The sequence below is a fragment of the Microcebus murinus genome, chromosome 1 (assembly GCF_040939455.1).
Source record: "Microcebus murinus isolate Inina chromosome 1, M.murinus_Inina_mat1.0, whole genome shotgun sequence".
Classification (NCBI taxonomy): domain Eukaryota; kingdom Metazoa; phylum Chordata; class Mammalia; order Primates; family Cheirogaleidae; genus Microcebus; species Microcebus murinus.
In genome coordinates, this window is record NC_134104.1 from 145,746,133 (window position 1) to 145,771,640 (window position 25,508).

General features: G+C 44.1%; 1 protein-coding gene and 1 long non-coding RNA gene across 2 annotated transcripts in view; one reads left to right on the plus strand and one right to left on the minus strand.

The window, feature by feature from the left end:
* The window catches only part of SCN11A (sodium voltage-gated channel alpha subunit 11), a 79,135-nt gene extending 78,860 nt beyond the window's left edge, over window positions 1–275 (minus strand). The window contains exon 1 of the mRNA XM_075994292.1: window positions 9–275. Coding sequence (XP_075850407.1) covers window positions 9–275 — 267 coding nt within the window. The remainder of the gene's footprint in view (window positions 1–8) is intronic.
* Window positions 276–5,459: 5,184 nt separating this feature from the next.
* On the plus strand, window positions 5,460–11,669 carry LOC142861933 (uncharacterized). Its single transcript, XR_012913048.1, has 2 exons — window positions 5,460–5,689; window positions 10,449–11,669. It is a non-coding gene; the product is annotated as an uncharacterized LOC142861933 (long non-coding RNA).
* Window positions 11,670–25,508: the final 13,839 nt, after the last annotated feature.

Genomic DNA, 25,508 nt, shown 5'->3' on the forward strand with positions numbered 1-25,508 from the left:
GGAAGCACCTTATGATTTCTGTAGAATGGGTCCAAGTCTTCCAGGGGCTTTGCTATCAGCTCATGGGGAATGTCGCCGTAGAGCTTGGGCAACTTCCTAGAGGCCTTTAGGTCAAGCTGGGGCCGAGGCTCGGGTTCTGTCCCTGTCTTCTCTCCAGACTTCTTTTTGTCCTTTTGGATGGCTATCCGCTTCTCAATTGCAGCCAGAGAATCAGAAGTGAAGGGGCGGAAATTTCGGGCATCCGGGAAGATCACTGGGTAGCATCTGTCATCCATCTTCATCCTTGGGACAGAAACAAGCCAAAGATCCTCAGAGAGCTCTCAGGGGGTAAGAATAAAACAGCCTACCTGGGGTTCCACCCTCACAGGACAGTGTCATAGGGCTCTGCAGGAGTTGAGGCTGAGGTGAGGCGCTTGGGAGCTGACTGGCAATGGGGCAAGTCAGAAGAGGTGACCACCACTGTGGGGACAGCAGGGACTTTTGGTGTAGATAAGACCAATGCAGGGCATCATTCCTGGAGGGCCTAAGGAGAGGCGGGAAGTTGAGTTCAGAAACAAGGGAGCAGACGAAGTCCAGTCTCTAAAACTGAGACGCAAGCATTAAGCAAGATGATACGGATGAACTGGCTGAACTGCAGAGTGGGGCCTGCAGACAAGTGGCCACCACCGTGCAGCAGAAGAGGAAGGAATAGGCAATCGAATGGGCCATGGCTATAGGTTGCAAAAGCAAAATTATAAGTGCATGGGTTTTTATTCAAAGTTCTTAATATGTGGTAGAGTGGAAACAAAAAGCCATAAACATAGGCATGAACATTGATACTAACATCTATGGTCCCATGACAGCTGTCTTAGTTCCAGGACCCCAACCCCAAGAAAGCAGAAATGATTTGCCAAAGGTAATAGGATCACTCCACTATAGGATAATGGCTTCTGCGAGGACTTACTTTCTCAATAGTCCCAGGGTTAAAACTAGACTCAGAAAAAGCAGTCGAGGTTGAATGCCTTTATTCCCCATGCCAGGCATCCTCTTCCCTTTTTATTTGCTGAATGGTAATCTTGGATTGACTCTCAGATTACTCTAGGGAATTACAGTGAGGAATCCAATGGAATATCGTTGGTGTGTTCACTCAACTATGTGCCCAGTGTCTGCTCCAGGCATGGATGCTAGGCACTAATGATGAAAAACCCCACAGTCCCTACTCTTACAGTTACGCTGTCCTGGTGTAGTGAGGAAGACAGATGAAGACGAGAAATTACAACAGGACAAATGCTACTATAGGGAGAAGTAGAGCATGCTGTGTCTGTGTATAGGGTAGGTGTCTAACCAGTTCTAGGGAATCAAGTATGGTCTTCTAAAAGTTGAGACCTGAAGGAGATTTAGGGGGAAAAACATCAGGACATTAGGGTGTTGCAGGGAGGGCAAATAATGTGTATAGGAACTCTCAGATGAGAAAGAACATGGTGTCCAGCAATTGGTTCTGTTTGCCAGAAATGGAGATTTCATGGAGTGGAATGACCAGATGAAGCTCTAGTCAGCAGAAAGAGAACACGTGCGAGCGTGTGATCCTTAGTAAAGACCATGGACTTCCCCCAGGGTAATGGGGAGTTACCAAAGGTTTGGGTTTTTATTACAACTATTGGGAATAGTTGTAATTGTTGGGAATTGATAGAGCTTGAGACAGGAGTGTGAAGGAGGTGGGGAGGAGAATCAGAGACATGAGCTTAGAGACTGTTGCAGCTGATCCAACTGCAGAGGATGACTTAAGGGAATGGATGGATTTGAGCAGGACTTAAGAAATAGCCTTGATATGAGATTAATGGGGAGGGAGGGATTTGAGAAATGGTTCTTACCAAGGTTCCTGGCTTGGGCAGCTGGGAGAACTGTGGTACCACTCACTGAGCTAGAGAGCACGAGGGAAGGAGCACGCTGAGTGGGAATAAACCCAGTTCACAACACATGGAGTTGATGCTGCTTGAGGGACCAGCAAGTGGAGAGACTACGAGGCACTGGAATACAGGGAAATCACAGTTGACACACATCAGGCTCTGAAAATAGTATGAAAGAAGAAAAACAGGGTCACAATTTCTCTTGAAAATCCCTTAGGAAGAGACCATACTAAGGAGGTATTCCATTGCATTTTTCAATGAGTTCAAGGGAGCCAGCCTTTTTCCAGTGCCAGAACGAGGCAGTCTTTTTTCAATTAAGCCCAAACAGGGTAGTTGGATTGCATTTAAGGGCCACAATAAAGGCAATGTATGCGTCCTTAAATATACAATGCTTAGGGCAGTGCAGTGCTAGTACTGTGAAAGCCATATGTCAGCTGGAACCAAATGTGGGACTGCAGAGTCACTGCATTCCATTCCACATTTGTTCAGGGTCAAGCTCATTACTGGGTGATGGAGTAATCCAAACTGTTTAAATTCCCCACTCCCTCTCTCTCTCCCTCAACGTATTATCACTATAATTCAATTTGTATAAATGAAGTGGGCATATGATAAGGCTCTACTGCATCTGGCTCTACAAATCAAGAAAGACATTTAAGACGGGGATTAAGTCTTTTGCAGTCAACAGCATATGGATGCTAGTTAATCCTATAAAATGGATGGGCTGAGAAAGACCCTGGATGGCAAAAACTGGCAAAAACCCTATGCTCCGTTACAACAAGGAACCCAATGGAGGGCTGCTCCCATTATAATTTGACTATTAAAGAAGAAACTGGACACTTTGACCCTGCCATTTTGACACTGGGAGGTATTTTGACTGGGTCCTTGAGGAAAAGAGACTTGATAAAGATAAATCACACAAACTAAAACTGACAACCCCTGAAGCTGCACACATTAAAGTTTGCTATAAATGATGAAAAAACTAAAGATCTTAAAATTGCACATCTTAAAATTTCAAAAATTGGCCCAAAAAGAGAGAAGTTAATAAAAATGATTAACTTGAATAAATCCGATAGAATAAAACCACATGTAGTAAAATTTTCTTATTAACTGAAAAAAATGATGGAAGAATCAAATATTCTTTAATAATAGTAAACTCAGAAAAATTGGACTGTGAAACTAGAGGCTCCCTCCGCACACAAAATTAATAAAGATAACTTAATAGAAAATCAACATGTCACATACTATAATTGGTGAAATTTGGAATGACTCAAATCTCTATTGTGAAACTTATTCAGAAAATACTTAATTCTGAAAATTTTCTGTACAGGAAATAGATTGCATTGCTAGAAAATTGGTCAAAGAATTAAATTGGCTAAGTGCAATTATTTCCCAAGTCCTGCTAGCAATCAAGTAGGAAGGCAAAATTTTCAGACACTAAATGACTCTTTACAAAAAAAATTATTTAAGTATATGCTCCCAAACAATGAAAAGAGAATTCAAAAAAAGAAGGACGCATGGAATCCAAAACACAGTGTACTTAACCAAAGAGCGTAGTAAAAAATAGTTCCAGGGTGATTGCAGTTCAATAGGTTTAAAAAGCAATTGGCCCAAATAGAATTAGAAGTCAGAAAACCCCGAGAAAAATCCTTAAAGTATAAATAAAATTCTACGTAACAAAGCATATGATTAAGAAACTGGTTTTTCATTAAGAAGCTGGTAGAAAGAAAGGTAATTAAAAATTCTATTCTAACAAAACATTCCTCAACAGTCATGGTTTACATATATATGAAGCCAACTAAATGATTTGAGCGGCTGACAGAATATAAGAATAGGAAGAAGGAGTCCATTTGACCTTGACCCTTAGAATGCTCACCTTCCTGCAGCAGCAGGTCTGTGACTTCACAGTCCCTCCCTATGCACTATGGGTCCAAACGCAGTGCAGAACTTGGTTTTGGAGAATAGTAGCTACTAAATCATTATGTTATAAAGGTTATCGATTGGTTTTTAATTTTAACAACCATTCTATAGATAAAATAGGATTAATTATACTTATAGAATAGAATACAAATGCTATGAATGTCATAGAATGGTATTGCAAGCTGGAGTTGGGGAGAACGATAGAGGGAAGCTCAGGGATACCAATCTCCTCGCCTTAAGCACTTGAGGAGTCAAGACATTCTTTGAAAGATTGATGGATCAAGCAATACAAGAGTAAGCTTATCCCTCAGAATTATGCAAGCAATCAAGTACAAAACCAAATTTAAAATACAGCTGATTGAGGCCGGGCGCGGTGGCTCACGCCTGTAATCCTAGCACTTTGGGAGGCCGAGGCGGGCGGATTGCTCAAGGTCAGGAGTTCGAAACCAGCCTGAGCGAGACCCCGTCTCTACCAAAAATAGAAATAAATTAATTGACCAGCTAAAAATATATATACAAAAAATTAGCCGGGCATGGTGGTGCATGCCTGTAGTCCCAGCTACTCGGGAGGCTGAGGCAGGAGGATCGCTGAGCCCCGGAGATTGAGGTTGCTGTGAGCCAGGCTGACGCCACGGCACTCACTCTAGCCTGGGCAACAAAGTGAGACTCTGTCTCAAAAAAAAAAAAAAAAAAAATACAGCTGATTGAAAACTGGAAGAACAATGGGGAGGACAGAAGGATTATTCCCAGTAAGTTAAATTTTTCATCTCCCATAGGGACAATTCAACAACTTCTACTCAAACTTAATAATTCACCAAATAGCAGTGTAAGCAAATTCAAAGTTAGAGAGATCCCCATAAATACATACAATTATTATTTGCCAATTAAAAATAAAATAAAACATTTTAAAAATTAAAAAATAGGCTGGGTGTGGTACTTGTGGCTGTAATCCTATCACTCTGGGAGGCAGAGGTGAGTGGATTGTTTGAGCTCAGGAGTTCGAGACCAGCCTGAGCAAGAGCAAGACCCCATTTCTACTATAAATAGAAAGAAATTAGCCAAACAACTAAAAATATATAGACAAAATTAGCCGGGCATCGTGGCACATGCCTGTAGTCCATGCCAGCTACTTGGGAGGCTGAGGCAGGAGGATCACCTGAGCCCAGGAGTTTGAGGTTGCTGTGAGCTAGGCTGATGCCATGGCACTCTAGCCCAGGCAACAGAGTGAGACTCTGTCTCAAAAAAAAAAAAAAAAAAAAATATATATATATATATATACACACACATATATATATATAAAGTTAGAGAGGCAAGGGTCAGAAGATTTAAAAACTGAAATGGTTAAAATCAGGATCAGGTATAGAGAGGAAGTTATTTTTCATGTTCTATCCTTCCCAACATTCCCCCCCTCCCCCCACCGCTGAGCTATTTGAATCATGTGTGTATGTTCCTTGTGTAGTTTTGCAAAAGGATTGTAAAAATCCTTCAGGGCCTCAAAACATTTTCTGATTCAAAATAGGCAGAACACCAGGCACAACGACAGGCTCTAAATCCCCTTGAGTCATAAAGGAAACACGTGTGATCTCAATCTGCAGTCCTACACCGGGAGGGCGGTGACATGGGAAGTACGACATGACGTGGGGCAGGCTCAGAGCCTGGGAGAGCCACGAGGAAGACCTGCAGCAGGAGTGAGGTGAGGGGCAGGGAGGTCAGGGCTGCCTGTCCCAGAAGGCTCTGCTCCTGGTCCTCTGAGGACCTCTGGCCCCAGCAGGCTCCCAGGCCCGCTCCTGCTGCATGGACAGAAAACAAACGCTCACCTGGGAAAGAGGCTCAGGACCATCCTTCCCTGGGAAGAGACCCTAAGCTCCTGGGGGATTCACTCACAGGTAAGATGAGGGTGCTCCCTCCAGGCCTTACTCCAAAGGGATATGAAATATGCTCCCGGCCCTCAAGGGGCTTACAGTCTGCAGGGAATCAGGTGAGGAAAGGACTGGGGATGAAACCACAGATGTGCGCAGCTCCGTCGGGGCGCTGCTGGGGGCCCAGAGGAGGGCGTGGCCGTGGGGGGCCCAGGGGAGGGCGTGGCCATGGGGCCCAGGGGAGGGCGTGGCTATGAGGAATCCACGTGGTCTGGCTGGGAGAAGACAGTGCCCGGACTAGGCAGTGGGCAAGCGCTGAAGGTAGCACAAGGGCTTTCAGCTCTTATGTATGAATTTGCCCATCATCATAAAAGTCACACAGTCACACTCATCTTGCCCTTTAGCGCACCCTCCAGCCCTCCTCACCCTGCTCAGCGCCCGTGAAGCTGACCCACATGGGCCCCTCAGTGGGGCCCCTTGTACTTTGGCTTCCGGTTGGGTCTGGCCGGTGGGAGGCACCAGCCCATGGCGGGAGAGTAAGGTCAGGAATATCTTTCCCAGCTCTCTCCTGATGGTGGCCACAGGCCACAGCTGCTGGAGTGACTGTCCACATGGCTCTCTCCCCACCTGTGCAGCACCTCCTCCCCCTCACCGCTTCAAATGTGGTGCAATGGCACCCCAATCTCACAGACCTGAAGTCACCTGTTTCTGTTAGTGAACTCTGCCTATGCCTTTGTATAAAATCCCCTTAATAAAATATCCTCAGAAGGCCCAATTTGAATGTGCCATCTGTTTCCTGCTGGGGCCCTGGCTGATAGAGTCATCCATTAAATAAAATTTAGAAAACGAGCAAAGGAAATGATCACCCACAAGCCCTGGCCACCTAACACATGCATTTCTTGTCAGTAGCCTTTCTGTGCATATGTTTTACATGGCTGCCATTGTCACGTGCAAGCAATTTTACATGGTGACCTTTTCCCTTGACCCTGTATCACTAACATTCTCACAGTGATAGTTACCCTTTAATGAAGACACTGAACACTTTGGCCCTGCCATTCTGACCCTGGGGGATATTTTGCCTGGGTTCTCGAAGAAAAGAGACTTGATAAAAATAAATAACATAAAGTGAAACTGACAATCCCTGAAACTGCACACATTAACATTTGTTATAAATGATGAAAAAAACTGAAGAGCCACATCTCAAAAGTAACGTTGAAAACTGCAATCCTGTTCCAGGTAAAAACGTGGGTGTGTTAACATGCATTATCTCATTTAATCCTCAAAGTTGTCCTATGGAATAAATATTATCCTTAGGAATTTCTGAAAGAAATGTTCATCTGGAATCAAGTTGTGAAGTGTTTGTGGCCTTCCCTTAAGGGAAAGAGGTTTTAACCTTATATCTTCCGTGACTAGTATTTCCCTCTAGTTTTCTCTCTGACCCTCATGCTTTACCCTAACCAGGAAGGGAAGTCACAAAACGTTTGCAACTACTCACCCAGAACATTTCAGCACGGATCAGCCCACACACCCTGACATGCCAGAGAGTTACACAGAGGGTAGTGAGAGCTACAGGCTATGGACTCAACATGGCATCTAATGCTTTCAGTGGATCATCTCTCATAATTTAAAAAAAAAAATCTACAAGGTGGGCATTATTATATTATCCCATTTTACAAAAGAAGACATTAGGCCTTAGAGAAATGGAGAAACTTGCCTGTGACCTCATAAGTGCCAGAGAATCTCAAGCCAAAGCACTCACGTTCCCGGCCTCATCCTCCCAGCTACCATGCAGTTCCACCCCCTTGCCCACTTCTCCATACTTAAAGCTAAGACATCCCCAGGGAGGTGGGAGAGGGCAGTCAGGAGGAGAAAGCCACACGGATTCCACCTAGGCTGGGCTGCATCTGTGGCAGCCTCACTGTGTGCGACATGCTTCCCAGGGCCTCAGCCTCACGGCCACCTCCCCAGTCACACACCAGTCCCACCGGCATTCCACTGGCCCCACAATGACACTTCTGCCCACCACCGAAGCCAAACAGCCTAATGGTGGCTGTGCCTTCGGAATGCCTCCTTGTCCATTTTGGGTAGTGACCTGATCACATTCTTAACTTTGGTGACACGTAAGCCATGTTCATTCATGTGGGTTACAAAAAAATAACATCTCCGTCCCCCTTCATGGATCCCATAAGAAAACCAGAAAGCAAATGAACAGAAAGCAATTATTCTTGATCCAAAGCCAATCCCAAGATTAGTTTTCTAGCTCTTCCGTAAAGAAACTGTGTTCATCAATTTCTGATTAAGTTAATTGGCCACAGGGAATTCAGAAAATTGGAAGGATTTGTACCATAGCCTCGGATGGAGACAAGATGTGAGGACATCTTTTCCAGGAAAGTTCAATTGCTGACACGAAGTCCAGGGTTGCACCTATCAAGCCAGCCGGCCATCTCCCATCCCTGTGTTCCCATGATCTCTCGGCCTATCCGAAAGTCAGGAGAGCCACCCGAGGTGGCCCGTCACCTGAATCACGGATCTCCTACCTGGTCTCTGCCTCTAATTTGAGCAGGAAATGGCCAGAAGAAGCCTATACTCCACTCTGATGAAAAAATAAAACAAAACAAGTTCCACAGTGGCAGGTCCCAGGCTTGAACGAACAGAAGAGGGCTGGCCCCAGCCCAGGGGACTTACCTGCCTGCTTGGTAAGGCAGCTACAGACAGCAGCCCCTGGAACACCTTGAGAAGCTCTCCCCCAGCCGGTCTCTCACCAGACTCTGAGCTCCTGCTCCTGGCAGCTGACTGGAGCCCTTCTGGGAGGGGCGGCTTGGAAGCTGGGTGGAGAGCGTGGAGGGAGGCAGACGGGAAGAGAGCCAAAGTGATTTTAAAGAATCGTGTAGGAAACCCTGTAACCGGAGAAGTGACTGAGAGGGTACTTACATTTATACTTTGGAAGCATCTGGCTTTAATCAGTGCTTAATCTAACCCTGCAGAAAGCATCATTAATAAAAAAACAGGTTGTTGTTTTTTTTCTGTGGCCTCATCCAAGTGGGTGAGGAAATACAGAAAAGCTGTCTGGAAAGCCATGCAGTGCTTCTGCATTGAGCTTAACCTGTGGGCCGCCTCACCCAGAGGCTTGGGGTCTTGCCCCTTAGCACCCATCGAGGCCCACGCAACACGAAATTGCTCTCGAGGCACCCATTCAGCGTCTTCTCCTTAAGTCTTCTCTTGCACCATCAACGCTGACATTCAGACCTAAGAAAATCACATGCTCATATGGTGGCCGTAGGTGTGCCAAGCAGACCCTTTGGCCATCAGAGCAACTCCATGGCAGACCTGTCACCAACCCAAAACTTCCCCAAGTGAGCTGCTGTTTTGTAAATTCCTGGGGAAAATTTAAATCTCCCTGGGAAGTATCACACCATAAGCTATTTTCAGCCATTGTCACCTTCAGGGGGTAACTGACAGCCAAGGGAGATAAAGGGCACAAGATGAGTGTTTACCAGGCAGCAAGAGGTAGGAAGTAGGTGCTTGAAGGGGTGTGGGTTGGGAATCACAGGCAAGTTTCTGCCTTTCCAGAAGGGGCCCTGAATACTAGTTTCGGCTATTAATTTATTAATTTTAATATTAATTATTATTATTAATTTAGTAATTTAAACTGTGTGATATTGGATGGATCCCTTCATTTCTCCGAGCTTTAGTTTTCTCCATGTAAAATGAGATAATTCTTCCCAACCTGCTTACCATTAAGGAATAAAGGTGATAATAGCAAACACTCGATTGAAGCGTCCGTTGATTTTTTTTTTTTTTTTTTTTTTTTGAGACAGAGTCTCACTTTGTTGCCCAGGCTAGAGTGAGTGCCGTGGCGTCAGCCTAGCTCACAGCAACCTCAAACTCCTGGGCTCGAGCAATCCTTCTGCCTCAGCCTCCCGAGTAGCTGGGACTACAGGCATGAGCCACCATGCCCGGCTAATTTTTTTTTTTTTATATATATATATCAGTTGGCCAATTAATTTCTATTTATACTAGAGACGGGGTCTCGCTCTTGCTCAGGCTGGTTTTGAACTCCTGACCTTGAGCAATCCGCCCGCCTCAGCCTCCCAAGAGCTAGGATTACAGGCGTGAGCGTCCGTTGATTTTTAAGAGGAAAAATGCCTGGTTGCTTTTCTTCCCTTCCTAACCCAACACACCCAGATCCTACAGAGAGGAACTGACACCACCAACGTGGGGTCAGCACTTGGCCTGGCACAGGGTATATGGCCTGGCTTTTTAAAGCAGAGAATTCTAAGCCCTTGTCTGATTTTTAGGGCGACTCTCAGAATAAGAGAAAACCAAAGAATGATAGAAGTACCTAGAGTTAGTCTATCGCCATACCACCCTGAATACACTCGGTCTTGTTGTCTGATCGAAAGCTAAGGTTGGGCCTGGTTAGCATTTGGATGGGAGAACTGCTTAGAATTAAAAAGCATTTTTTACATTAATAAAAACGTGTTCATTTGAAGAGGTAGAAGGCCTATAAATCCATTATCTTAAAAAGCCCTAGCCTTTTTAAATAAAAACTCTTGGCAAGTATTATTTTTCTAAGCTATTAAGTAATATACAGACTTCCTGAAATTTCAGATAATTTTTCTAGCTCCCTCTGCAAGGTGAATGCAAATGTTTTCAAGTGGAAGGACTCAAATGACAAAGAGTAATACACACACACACACACACACACACACACACACACACAGGCACAGGTCACCAGAACAGGATGGGTCTGCATTCAGGACCTGCCCCGTTCTCTGTCCCGCAGGAATGCAAACATGCATTTGGCAGGTGGAACAGAGCACCTGTGCTGAGTCCACGTAGCAAGAGGATGCCAACATCAGACGTATTCAGGATGCTCTCCGCACATCTGCATCCTGGGAGCCACGCAGCGTGCTGCCCTCACTTGGTGCTAGCAGGCGGCCACCATCCGACAAGGCGACCAGCTTGGCCACCAAGGCCAGGTAAAACTCATCAACTTCAGCAGCCACATCTCCTATCCATTTGTTTAGCGAAGATGACATTGAGCTCCCACTCTTGAAGAGCACGGTGCTAGGTCCTGGGAATATAAAAACAGGACCTGAGCCTTTGAGGAGCATGCAGTCTGCTGTGTGAGAAAGAAAGACGTGCAAAGAACTATAAAACAAGCAAAAGAGCATCAGGGAGCTGCCAGCAAGATACAAACAAAGGCTTTCACAGCACAGAACAGGGGCCAACTCATTCCGGGGTGGCTTCCATGAAAAGGTAGGATTTGAGCTGAGCCTTAGAGGATGAGTAAGAGCTCTACAGGCAGAGAAAGTAGGGATGGGCTTTCCAGGAAAAGCAGGAGCCAGGGCACACAGGCCTGGAAGTACAGGGCATGTGTAGATAATGTCAAGTTTTCCCATGAGGATGGAGCATTGGCAAGGGAAAGCGCACAGAAGAAGAAGAGGCTAAGTTGAAGGGATGATTTGCATGGCCTTGCATATCTCTTGAATACCACTAAGGAATTTGAACTTTAACTTGTACTGAGTCACACAACAGGCACGGCACTGGCACCGTCTTAAGCTTTTGATTCCTTTATACATAACCACCAGTCTTCTGTTTCCCTGATGTGCTTCACTGCTGACATCTCCCTGACAATGAGATACATATGCAAATAAGTAGATGCTAATGGGCAATGTTGAGGGTGGGAGGTTTGCCACAGCAGAAGGGATGAACACCAAAGGGAACAGAGCATGCTGTGGGGAAACTTGGAGTGAGCCAACCAAGGAGGACTGGCTGCGACTGATTCTGGGGACACAGCTCTGAAGCAGTGCAGAATCCATTCCTAGGAAGCACTTGCCCTTGGGGTTCTAATGAAGCCTCCAAAGTAGATCCTTATAGAAAACACTCTCCTTGAAGACACAGAGTTTCATGATCCTGTTCACTGCTGTGCCCCACGCTTAAAACAGTGCATGTCACTTAATAGGTGCTTAATAATTATTTATGAATAAATATAAGAACTGCTAATCTCTTCACAGTCCTTTCTGAGACCCAGCCCTGGCTCCTCAATCCTAGACCTGCCCGGTCCCCTGAAAATTAAGGTCTTGCTCTTCGCTCCATGTTTTGTTCCTGCCAGCCTTGCAGGGTACAAGCCCTTCTCACCTCTCACCTCGACTGTCACAGAAAGTCAGCTCCAGCCCCTTCCTGCTAGACTGTCCCACGTACTGACCACCCTTGCCCCGGCCACTTCCCACTCTTCTCTGTCCCCTGTTGTGACCAGGCCTTGCTGCCACTCTGAGCATTGCTAAAGCTGAAAAGTGCTCTCCTCTTGCCTTTTTTCTCACTGCCCCTCCCAATCCCTCAGTCTCTCACTTCCTGCCTCTTCCCTGAAGCCTTTCTCAGCCACGTGGTCCCTCTGTGTGCTCCCTCTACACAATTAATCATCAGCATTCCAACTGTCAGTGCCCTGTGCACTGTTATGATCTGTTCCACACCGTTTCCAAATTATTTTAGATGGTACCTTTGTGTTTTTGTTTCGGTTCCCCAAAAACATTAGGCAAGCACTTCGGTGCAAGAGTGTATTTGGGAGGTGATCACGGGAAACAGGGGCAAGGAAGTGAGGAATGGGGGCTAAAAAGGAAGAAAAGCCAACAAAGGGGATACACTTGAGTTGATACTAATGTGGGCAACTGTGGCTTGTCCCCTCTGGGGACCCTCTGAGGAACCACGTCGAACATACTTGGGTGTTGGAGGCTGGGGCATTCATCCTCCTGCTTACATCTTGGGTGTCATGATAACCAGCCTCCAAGGTGGCTCGATGATTCTTGTCTGCTGATATTCATGTTCTTGTGTAGTTCTATCCCCAGTTGAACATGGCCAGCCTGCATAACCAATAGGATATTGCAGAAATGACAATGTGTAATTTCTGAGGCTCAGTCACAAAAGGCATCGTGGATTCTGTATTGCTCTCCTGGATTGCCCGCTCTGGAGGAAGCTAGCCACCATGCTGTGAGGATGCTCAATCGGCCCTGTGGAGAGTCCACGTGGGAAGGGTCAAAGAGAGGCCCCTCGCCAAGAGCCAGCACCAACTTCCCAGCCACATGAGTAAGTCATCTTAGAAGCAAACCCTCCCATCTCAGGGGTTCGTTTCCCTCCCACCTCCAAATCCCAGGGCTATGTTTCCCTTATGGGCTCAGAGAGCTCCCGGGGCTTTGGAGAAAGCACTGAGACAGAAAAACCAAGAGAAGCAAGGCAGACCCTGGAGATGGGATGCCATTAGCACGCAAGGGAACTGTCCGTCACAGCTTTAGCTGAAAGCAGAGGTGGGTTGGGCTGCAAGAATGTGCCAGGGATACCAAAAGCAGCTGCTATACTCAGAAACCTCCTAAAAGATGGTTCCTGGATATTCTTATTTCCCCTTCAAAGGGCTGCACATACCTGTAGGAACTTAGCAAAGGCATCAACACCAGCATACAAGATCTCCTGCAATGCCACAGTGAAAACTGTTCCTTCCTCTGACATCCACAGTTCATTCCTTATACCTATACCTAGCATCGAGTCCAGTCTGCTTCCAACTTCAAATATATATTGCTAAGGATTCTTTTGGTTGCAAGTGACAAAATCCTAACCCTAGCCAGGACATTCATAAAGGAGTCTTTGTTGGCAGGGAACAGGGCATCACACAGAATTCAAGAGAAGAGAAGCTGCTGACCCCATGGAATAGAACCAAATACTGAAGACCTGCAGGATTCAGGAAGTTCTGTCTCTCCTTGTCTCTTGTGTTTGTTACTGTTCTGTGGCCTCTTTGCTCTTCCATCTCACTGCATGCTGGTTTTCTCTGGTCCTAGTAGGCCAAACAGAAAATGATCCCTCTCAACCTGCTCATGTTTGATGTGCTAATCTCTTTCATTCCCAGACACAAGTCGGGGACTGAGTAGCCCCACGTGGCTCAGGGACCTGACTCTGAACCGACCCACAGAGGTCAGGGAGATGGAGATTAGGCAGCTGCCACTGCCAACCTACAGATGGATCAAAGAGAAGCGATTCTTAAAGAAATTCTGAATGGGGATGGCAACAACATCCCAATGCCTTCGGGGTGGCAGGAGGCTACATATATGAGCTTCCCTTTGTATACTCTAAAATGTTAGACAAAGGTACAACTTTGTAGGTATTTGGAAACCAGTATAATGTAGAGGGGAAACACACACACACACACACACACACAAGAATTAGAATCAAAGACTTGGCCTTGAAGCCCACTTTGTACTGCCATCTAATAGCTGTGTGATCTCTTTTTTTAAATGTGGGCCTCAGTTTCCTCATCCAGAAAATGGCACTAACAACATCTACTTTATAAAGTATTCATGAGAGTTAAATGATCAGGGGATAACACTTTGTGCTCTGCAAAGTACATGTCAGTATAAATGCATGTGGTTGTGGTGAGAGTCGGTGTTTACACGTGTGGTCTCCCACTGGCCACCATGTCCCTACCCCACACAGAGATGCAAATGCACAGGCACTCCAAGCTCTTCATGCCCACCACAGCCCCTGCAGGTAGGGGGTGCCTCGGAGTGCGGCTTACAGTGCAGGGGGCAGCAGGGAAGAGGCAAGGAGGGAGGCAAGGAATCAGGCAGGCAGGCGAGCTGCCAGGCTGAGGCTGGGAGAGGTGGCCAAGTCTACGTGGAAGCTCAGAGAAGGGACTGGCTGGAAGTCAAAAAGGATATAATTAACTTAAGAGTCACAATAAACTTGTTGCTACGCTTAATAGGCTTCAGATATTTTCTCAATTCGCCCTGGCTTCATTATTCTGGGTTTGGTTTGCTGTGATTGGGGAAGAAGGGAGAGGAAACAGCAAGGGAAGGTCTTAAAGGGGCAGCACCCCCCAAATTTGGAAAAGTGGGGAACAGGTCTAAGCTGTGAACAAACTCCCAGTGGCCTGCCATGACATCAAGATATCTGCAAGGTCACTCCTTAGGGAACACCCCGAGCCAGGCACCGAGCCACAGAGTTGAGCTGCTGTGACAGGAAGAAACACACACATCTGAGCTGGCTGGGAAGCTGCTGTCCCAGACCCCGGGGCCCAGGGACTTCAGGTCAGTGTCTCGGGAAGAGGTGAGGCAGGGTTGCCTCAGGATGCCCCACTTGTTTGGTCATTCCAGCTTGCTTTCTTTGTTTCTTCCTGACCAGGCAGAAGTGGATGTTGGTATTTCCTAAGCAAACGTAAAAGCATCTGGAATGAATTTACAATGTGCATAGGAAAAGAGACCCCGCATCTGATAACGGAGGTTCAAGTTCAGAAGCAGGATAATTGGGGGTCACAGAATCAGCTCCCCACTCGACCTTGGGCTAACTGCTTATGTCAAAGCCTGACCTTAATGAGGCTCAGTTCTCTCTCCTCTAAAAGTGATAACACAAAACCTCCCCAGCCTACATCCCGTGTATGGTGGCCCGATCAAAACCCCCAGGCTGACTCACCTTGTGGCCATCTGTAGGATGTTCCCTTTTATCTGTCGCACAAATATTAATTGCCTGTCTCTCTGCTGTCTCCTCTGTCCCTCCTGCAGCCCCTGGCTTCTGGCCTCCTAAGAGTCTACTCTCAGGAGATCATTAGTGAGCAAACGTAGATCTCACTGATGTTTCTATGGGGAAGAGAGCAAAGGGGTTTCTATTGCACAACCCACAGCAAGAAGGGGCCTCTCTCTTGGCCTTCCCTGACCCTACTGGACCCTCGGTTCTTTCTATTCACCTCAATTTCCCACCATCTTTCCTCTCAAGAAGGAGGCAAATTTTTTTTTGACACCATGAGCATAACAGTTGTAAAGATGCCCCCTCTATTTTTTGTATGCACGTCCTTGGGATTTTACTCTCCATCTCAAGTAATTTATCTGAGTATTTCTTTCAAACAAATAATATGCCCTCTCCAAAAAAAAAAAAAATTAGTAAAGAAATGTATCTCCAGCTCATTGGATGGCCATAATTTGGAATTAAAGGTAACATTGGTTTTTTTAGTTGGCTGTCAACTTTATATTTATTATATATATTAATTATTATATATATTATTTATATATGTAATATTTATTATATATTAAGTTTAACATTAGTTAAACTTAAAAATAGATACTGCAAATCTTAGTTAATTTCTTCTGTTGAGGCCCGGTTTTTAAGCCATTGTACTGAAGAGACCCTGAGGTGAGTGTGTGTGCTCATAGATGCCTGAAGAGAGAGACATCAGGGTCCCTCTGCAGGCTCCCTCCTCAGCTTACTCCTGTGGATTATATCATCTGTGGTCTGGGCAGTCCGCACTGCTAGCTTCTTGACTTCTTGGAAGGCCAGCAGGACTCCTTCTCCAAAACACCCAACATGGTATTGCCTTCTGAGAAGAGCTCAGCACATGGGCCGTGGGACCTTGCTCTAGAGGAGGAGCCTGGGGGCTGCTTTCTCAGGCAGCCATCAGGGAGCCCCGCAGGCCTTGAGGTATGGGCAAAGCTGCTACCAGGGTCCCTGCAGAGGGCCCAGGGTCTCCCAGCCTCAGCGATTCAAAGCTATAGCCCCTGCTGCCCCTGTTGCACCACCCCAGCCCCAAATCTAGAAACTTGAGTGTGCACTCACACCCATACACTCACACTTGCACACATATGCACAGCGCCCAGAGAAAGAGACATGAAAGAAACAGACCTGGAAACCTAAAACTTCACTGGGGCCACCGTCTAACTTTCTCTGGAAGGTTGAGCTCCCTGAACCCCAGAAACCATGAGGTTAAGAAAGAGAGGCTCACAGGCCAGGTGATCCCAAAGAGGAGACAAAAGAGCAAGCGGGCAGGGAAAGGGCTCTCCTCACTGAGCCCTCGCCTGCTTAAGTAAGTCTCATCTCCCTGTCCTGACCTCACCTGCCCTCATGCCAGAGGCTTGTTCCCAAATCCACACTGTAATCCTGCAAGGCCCCTGCGCGAGCTGCCCTCTCTGTTACTTCCTCCCCAAATTTACAGCAACATTGAAAACTGGTTCAAGTCCTCTTCTTCCAGGGAGCTTTTCTCACTGCAAGGTCTGACCCCTCTGGGGCCCCAGCAGTGAGACATGCACTGACAAACACTGCGGGCTCCCTCCGCCTCTGCCTGTGTCATGTAGGGTGAGCCTCACCTCCCCAGCTAGGCTGAAAGCCGCTCCAGGGCAAAGACTGCATCTTCCTCCCCGCATCTCTCAACACCCAGCCTGGAGTTCATGCTCATAAATTAACATTTGATTCCCTATTAAGTGGGACAAAATATGTTAGATGGAAGATGGCTCAGCGGCTTCCAGAAACACACTCGTGCTCCAGTGCTCAAGGAAGACAGGAGGAAGGAGGGAGGCAGGGAGGGTGGGAAAGAGGCAGGGGAGGGAGAGGAGGCACTTGCTAAAAGCTTGCGGAATACACAGAAGAGCTGAGCACCAGAACAAAGACTCATTTAAAAGGCCAAAGGAAACACTAGATGGCTGTTAATGGTGAACTGAATATGATAAATTATTACTTAAATCACTTGGTTTCACTCCTTGTTGTTATGCACAGTTAATTGGAGGGAACAAAATGCTGCAGAGAAGAGCCTCAGGGCTGTGGCTGTCTAAATGGGGGTGGGAAGTAAAAGCCCGGGGAGCCCCCTGGCAGTCTCAGGCCTGTAGCTTCTGGGACCACAGAGCCCCCAAGAAGGGCTGACAAGCCAGCGCCCACTCCCCAGCCTCCTGCAGTGGCCGGGTCCTATCTCCAACCTCTGGTCCCCTACCAGGCTTGAGTCATTAGCAGCCAGGTGGTTTAAGGGAGATAGAATCCCAGAGGTGGGCTGAGTGGCCTGACATCATCTAAATGATGCCCCAGGCTCTGAACACCAACCAGGGCCCAGTTGAGCCCCACTCAGATGTCTCTCACCCTAAAGAAAGCCAGGTGGCCTCAATGGCAGATTTAACCTAGATCAAAAACTAGAATTGTGACTCTGTTTTCCCTTATTTTATATATATATATATATATATATATATATATATATATATATATATATATGCTGAGTTCCTACTAAATTATGGAGCACTTAGTGGGAAGAGGGTCAAAGGAGACTTACAGAAATGAGTAAGATACAGTTTCTGCCTTCACTCACTTGGAAAGACAGATGCGAGCCTATTGAACTCATTGTGGGCTGCATAGGAAAAAAGTCATTCTAACACTTAACTTAAGACAAAGAGTAAGAGTTTGGCATTTTATTAACAATCCTGAGGCCAAAGGGAGAAGAGGCAGGCAGCCCGAGCCTGATAACACCATCAGCAAAGAAAGAAATTCAGGAACAGAGAGAGCAATGTTACAGACTAGGATTTCACACGAGATGTTTATGTGAGAACTCATTAACGAGGCTGAAAGAGGTTAGTTACATTACGTAGGAGACAACATTAAAATGCTGAGGTCCACATGTCTATAAGATAGTTTAACAAATATTTTCAAAAGTCATTTTTATGATCGTAGAAGTAGAAAAAGAGGATTCTTAAGATATACTACAGGTGTTAAGTTTGAAGATCATGTCACTTTTTTTTTAAAACATGCGTTTAAATTTATATTTAATTTAATGTTTTAGAGACTATTCTCAAGCTCAGTTTTATCACAAGAAAAAGTTTTTAATTGCTATACTCCTTTGAATGTAGCTTTTGAGTATAGGAATGTTATCTCAGGAGAAAAAGCTTTTTCACAGGTCTGTTAATTAGAGGCTCACAGTTTCTTTCTTGCAGTCAGAAGTCAACACCAATACCACGTACATATTATGTTGGTTTATAAATATATATATATAAAACAAAATCAAAATGCTAACAAAGAAAGGAATTATGAGATAATGGTTTTTGTACTAAGAAACTGGTGCTTAAAAAAGAGTCAACATGTCTATCATCAATATAAAGAGTTAGATAACTTGAATAATTCTTGCAATTGAAACAACTAAAATCCTGGATAAAATATGAAAAATTAGGACATTTAAAAGCTCTGATGATTTAAGGACTCTCCAGATAAATAGAACACAGAAATCTTAGGATAGAAGAGAGTGCTGGAACCAGCTTCACCTGAAGGATCTCTGCAAACCCTGGATATTTTGTGCTTCCATGTGGATGAGAGTACAGGGTCGGGGACAGAACAGAAGGGCTGGGGACCATCTATGGTGGAATACATAAGAAGAGTCCACTATGTAAACCTGGAGCGTCAAGTGGCTATATCCACAGGGTAAGATTAACAAGAATAAAATCTGCTTTTAGAAAGAGGCTGGGAGAGGCCAACAAAAATCCTTTCTGGAGGAATTCCTTTCTGACTAATGCCTCCAACAATTCCCACAAATAACGTTTTAATGAAAATATCAGCTTACAATCAAAATTGTGAAACATATAAGGAAATAAGTTACCATGAGTGAGAGATAGTCACAGCAACAGACAAATATTTTGGGCACTAGAATTATCAGACAGAAAATGTAAAAACCAATAGAAAAGATTAAAAGCATGGAGGGTACAAGAGACCATAGGAATCATCTTAGCAAATTTGAAAATGAAAGAAATAGAATTTCTAAAACAGAAAATATTTAGCAATTGCAATTAGAAATATAATTCACAAGTTAAACAGCAGATTAGACACCTATGAGGAGGAAATTAGTAAACTGGAAAGTAAATGGAAAGAAATTAACCAAAATACAGCACAGGAATATAAAATGATGCAAAATAAGTAAGGGGGATTAAAAGACATGGAGGATAAATTTAAAAGTCCTAATATAAGTCTAATTGAATTTCCAAAAGGAAATGATAGAAAGAATAAAGAAAATACAATATATAAATTAGTTTATAATAATGGAGATATTTTCAGAATTGTTAGGAAAACACCAATCTTCAAATCTAAGAAGCTCAATAAATCCAAAGCAAGATGAATTTTTTTAAAGAAATCAATAATTACATGCATAATAGTGAAATTTCAGAACATCAAAGACAGCTAGATTCTGAAAGCTGCCATAGAGAACACACAGATCATTCATACCAATGAATGGCAATTTAATTGACTGCTGACACCTCAATTGCAATAAAGGAATCTAGAAAGTAATAAATCAAAATGTCCAATGTACTGAAAGAGAAAAAAAACCCAAAACTGTCGATCTAAAATTCTATGTTGGTAAAACTATCTTTCAAGAACAACAGTAAAGTATAGCCAATTTCAAACAAAAACTAAGAAAAGTTTATCATGTAAAAAAATGTTTTAAAATATATTTCAAGCAGAAGAAACATTTTTCCAGATGGAGAGCCTGAGACACAGAAGGGATGTAAAGATATGAGTTAGTATGTGGACACAGCTAAGCTAACACTGACTGTGAAGTTGATGATAACACTAACAATAGTAATAATCTAATTTGAGGGGTGAAAAGGTAGGCTGGAAATAAAATACTAAACAAAAGAGGCTAACAGCATTCTCGGATCCTGGTATTGTCTTATTCAGCCGAAGGATTAAAATACTGATTGGCTTTGAACTGGCGTAGGCATGTTAAAATAACTTTCTAAAGAAAGAGACATACAGTGTATAGCTTTTTCCAAACAAGTCGAGTGAGGAAATTACAGTAAGAAAAAGAAAAGAAGTCAAGAATGAAGATGACTGGGCACTATGGAAAGCGAAATAAGCCAGTCACAAAAAGACAAATGCTGTGTAATCCCACTGATACGAGGTGCCTAGAATAGTCAGATTCATAGAGACAGAAAGTAGAATGGTGGTTGCCAGGGGCTGGGAGGAAGGAGGAGAATGGCGAAGTGCTGTTTAATGGGTAAAGAGTTCCAGTTTGAGACGACGACAATTTTCTGGAGACAGGTCTCACAACCATGTGAATGTGTTTAAAACACTATTGAATGGTGCACTTAAAAATGGTTAAGATGGGCCGGGCGCGGTGGCTCACGCCTGTAATCCTAGCACTTTGGGAGGCCGAGGCGGGCGGATTGCTCAAGGTCAGGAGTTCGAAACCAGCCTGAGTGAGACCCCGTCTCTACCAAAAATAGAAATAAATTAATTGACCAACTAAAAATATATATACAAAAAATTAGCCGGGCATGGTGGCGCATGCCTGTAGTCCCAGCTACTCGGGAGGCTGAGGCAGTAGGATCGCTGAGCCCCGGAGATTGAGGTTGCTGTGAGCCAGGCTGACGCCACGGCACTCACTCTAGCCTGGGCAACAAAGTGAGACTCTGTCTCAAAAAAAAAAAAAAATGGTTAAGATGGTAAACTTTATATTAGGTGTATTTGCCACAACTTTTTAAAAAGAAAAAAAAAGTGGAGATTGTTTAAAAAAAATTTTTTTTAAAGAACAGGAAATGCAGTACAAAAAGAAAACATAACAATACGGGAAGAGATAGATCTTAATAGACCAGTAATCACTATAAAGTTAAACAGTCTGAACTCTCCAGTTTCAAACAATTTATTACATTGAATTTAAAATAAAAACCCAGTTATGTGCCTGTTAGGAGACACAATTAAAATATAAGAAGACAGAAATATTGAAAGTCAAAGCACAGAAACACATGTACTGTCATAAACCAAGTTTCCATATTTCTGAGGATTGCTCCTCATTTTTCACAAGCTCAAAACACCCATTTGCACCTCCCACAGGACGCTTTTGGGTGTAGCACACTTTACTGAAAGCCTGGGGAGATGCCAGCAGTAGCCTTGCATCATAGAAATACAAACCATTTCCAACCAAACACTGCACACTTCCGATCCCCAAGCCTCCTCCCCTCCCTTCCCCTCTCTCCCTCACTTGCACCCCAGGTCCCTAATTCTTCCAGTCCTTCATACTGAGCAATTCAGCTTTCTCCAGTTGCTCTACCCAAATCCAGTCTGCATCCAAATCCAGATAGACGCTTGGAATATTGACTGGCCTTTTACTTAACAAGAGCCTTCTCCCCAGAAGATAGTCATTTATTGTTACATGTAGAATTAGAAGTAGCTGGAAAAATATATCCATAATATATCCATATATATATATATCCATAATATATCCATATATCCATATATATCCATAAATATATCCATATCCAGTACTGCCCAGAGTGTGGATCATTCGAGAGCAGCGGTTTCTGACCAGCAGTGAGAATCAAACCTCTAGAAAGCTTCTCCGTGGACCTCCTCAGACCTCCTACAGTGGATTTGGAGAAGCCTGTGAAACAGAAGAGAAAACATGGTAGAAACTGCTGTTGCTGAGTAGGTCGTGATCATTCAAAATGAGAAGAAAAGAAGAGTGGGTTTCTGCTTCACTCTTGACTTCCACCGGCCGAGGCTGGCACTAGCAATCTGTCTGGAATGTCGCCATGGTGTCTGCTCTGGTCTGCCTGCCTGCAGCTCCTCCCACCCCCACCCCCTCCAACACACCATTTGAACGAAGACCAGGGCCGATGGGAAAACGTGGAGGGCTTTCCATTCGCGTTGGATAAGAGTCACACAACCTGAACAAGTTGCTTCACCACTCTGTGCCTCAGTTTCTTCATCTGTAAATTGTAGCTAACAATAATTTTTGGGCAGTGAGGAGGTTGATAGAAGAATGAAGAATCAATATTTGGAAAGCCTTTAGAACATTGCCTGACACACTAAAAGTGCTCAACAAATGGGAGCTATTACCACTGTTCATGCTGGTTTTTTTTCTCTTGCTTTGATCACAACTCTCTACCCTGCAGGTAAAGCTGCAGAATATGGCCCTACGCTCACCTGCCTTTCTAGACCCATGTCCCACGGTGACCCAAATTAGATCATCTCCACCCCACCCTCCCCAAACATGCCCATGAGTTCTCACTTCTGCACTTTGCTCACTCTGTAACTTTCATTTGCAATGTGTGTTTTTTCTCTCTACCCATTGATTAATCGGCAGGTAAGCCATTTTGTAAAGGCATAAACTGCAGTTTACCTCCTCTACAGGCTTTCCTCTTCTTGCCTACTTCCTATATTAAATCAGCATCACTTCTCACCAGGAATTTTTAAATAGTCAACCTACCCTCAGCCTCCACCTGCCAATACCACCATTCTTAATGCTTCCAGAAAAATTATTTTCCCCTTAGAAGCACTTAAATTCACTGATTTTTTTTTATTTTAGTGTATTGTGGGGATACAAGTGTTAAGGTTACATATATTGCCCATGCCTCCCCTCTCCCCTCGAGTAAAAGCTTCAAGCGTGTCCATCCCCCAAACATTGCACTACATTCACTGATTGCCTGTGATGTGCTGAGCACTCTTAGAACCTTCTACAACATTTTATTACTCATTACAACTACCCGCTAAAGCAGCTATTACCATCCCCATTTTATAGGCAAGAAAACTGATACTCAGCACCAAGATCACAGAGCTGGTGGTGGAGAGGCCAGGGTCCACTGCCTAATCCACTTCCTCCAGCACCCAGGCTCCTTCCACTGCAGGCGGCTCTGTGCCAGGTGTGCAATGCTCTCCAGTTCTGCCTACCATCTGCATAGCTACCAACTGAACTATTTTTATTTATATCAAATTAATTTTTAATCTTGAATATGTTATTTTTTCAAAAAATTTTTATGTCACTACTGTCCATTAAAACTAATAAAACTTGCCATAAATAGAAAGGAGGCTAAAGATAATACAGTGGAGATAATAAGATGTGATTAAATTTTAAACATAATAAGCAAGAATAAAGAAAACTCCCCTAATATGGTTCACAGGCCAGGCCCAGTGTGATCCGGTCCTGGCCCCTCAAGCCTTGACCCCTCCACTCCCCCCCTTGCACTTTTCAATCCAGCCACAACAGCTTCTTTCTGCCCTTAATGCTTACCGGGTTTATGCAGCCACAGGGCATTTGCACATGCTGTTCCCTCGCCCAGAACCCTCTTCCTCAGCATCTTTGCTTACTTACCTCCTTCCAGCCCTTCAAATAGCAGTGTAAGAGTCATTTCCTCTGGAAGCCTTCAGAAACCTCCTAATTGGGCCAAATCCTTCCATCCTTAGCCTCAGAACACTATGGATCTTCCCTTCATAGCACTTTTCCAGTGGCGTGGGTTTTCTTTATTTGTTTATGAGATTGATTAACATCTGTTTCTCCCTCTAGATTATGTACATTCCATCAGGGCTATGACCATCCCTAGTTTTGCTCACTGCTGAAGGTCCAGAATCCAGCATGGTGCCTGATACATTGTAGGCATTTAATAGTATTTGCTGAGTATGAATGAATGAATGAGTGATTCCCAGATTTTTGAGATACAGCTAGTGAAGTCCTGCAATTCCTTGTGAGCACAACTTTTCTCTCCCTACTCAACAACTGTGTTCCGATTTAACTGTGTGGCATGAGAGACATTGCAAGCTGTCTCCAGTGAGACCACTTCCTCAGCAGCAGAGGAGCAAGTGGGTGTGTTGCACACAAGCTCTGCGATTCAGTGCTTCCCAAATCTGAGTGCTCCAGACACTGCCATTTCCAGGGTCCATTCTCTGCAGATCGGTGCCATGTCATTCACATGAAGCTGGGACAGATGGCTTCCTCATGGAAAAATAAATATGTAACTAATAAAATTTAAGACAGACTTCCATTAACTTTTAAACTTCACTCTTCATAAAGCACCAAAAATCTGATTGTTTCTCTGCCAAGCCTGCGTAGCATTCTTCCAAAATCTCTCCTGACTTTGTTTCCTCATCTCCACTGCCAGACTAATTCACACTCTTGTCCTCTGGCATCTAGACCATTCCAACGGATCTCTCCAGCCCTTTTCTTCCCTAATGGGTTCTCTAGACCAGGGGTGGAGAAACTTTACATGTTGGAAGGTCACATTCAAGAAACTTCAATTAGATATACTTAAAAATGCACATTATTTTGTAAATATCCAACTACCAAGTACTTAATAATTTCAAAAAATAAAAAGTATTTATTAATTTTAAAGTTAACTAACCTTTTAATGACTTTGTTGTGTCTGCTTTTTGTTGGAAAGCATTTGAATATTTGGTTGTTGCATGGAGGTCTGCATTTTCAGTTGATCTTCCAGATGGGTATCAGTCATTTGTGATCTTAAGGGCATCTTGATTTGGGTTAGGCGGAAGACTGTAGATTCACAGCAATAAGTGGTTGAAAAGCAAGAATGCATTTTTCTGGAATGTTGCCAAAGATGTGGGTATTCTACTGCATTTTTCCATATTTCGATTGGATCTTTCTTAGCATCGATGACTTTAAAATGTCATCTACTGAGAGCTCAATCGATTTCATCTGTAGTTCTTTAGGTGCCTTGGTGATATCAACTAGGTGAGGCTGAACTGCTAATCTGAGTACAATGTTGTGATTCTCAAAGTCAGTGAGCCTTTCATTGTATTCTCCAATGAATAGGTCTGTTACAGACCCATTTTGTGTGTTCTTCAAATGATTTGAATACATCATCCTGCTCATCAGTGACCTTTGCTAACTGGAGAAAATGTTCTTCTGAAATTTCCTTTTGAAGAAGAACTGTTTTGAAAAAAAGATAGCTTTTTTTTGAAATGCTTGCATTTTTTTTGCCACATATAGACTGAGTTTTACGCTGCAAAGAAATATTTGAGTCTTTTTGATTTGACATGATATCACACAGAAATGCTGCATTCCTATAAGAACCTTCTTTCAATGATTCACATTGCTGATTCTGTTCTTCATAAAATTTAACTATCTGTTCTTCCAGAGATAAAATTTTGGCTAACACCTGTCCCTACGACAGTCAATACACTTTAGAATGATCCATCAAATCCATACTGAATACCTCATCATTCAACTTTAGCATGTTATGAAGCTGAGGATGGCATGTTGCATTTGCAGCAATATGGTTAACAATACTTATAACTTGTTGCAAAGTGTCACTTAAAATAGTAGGTTTAGCACAGAGATTTGGCT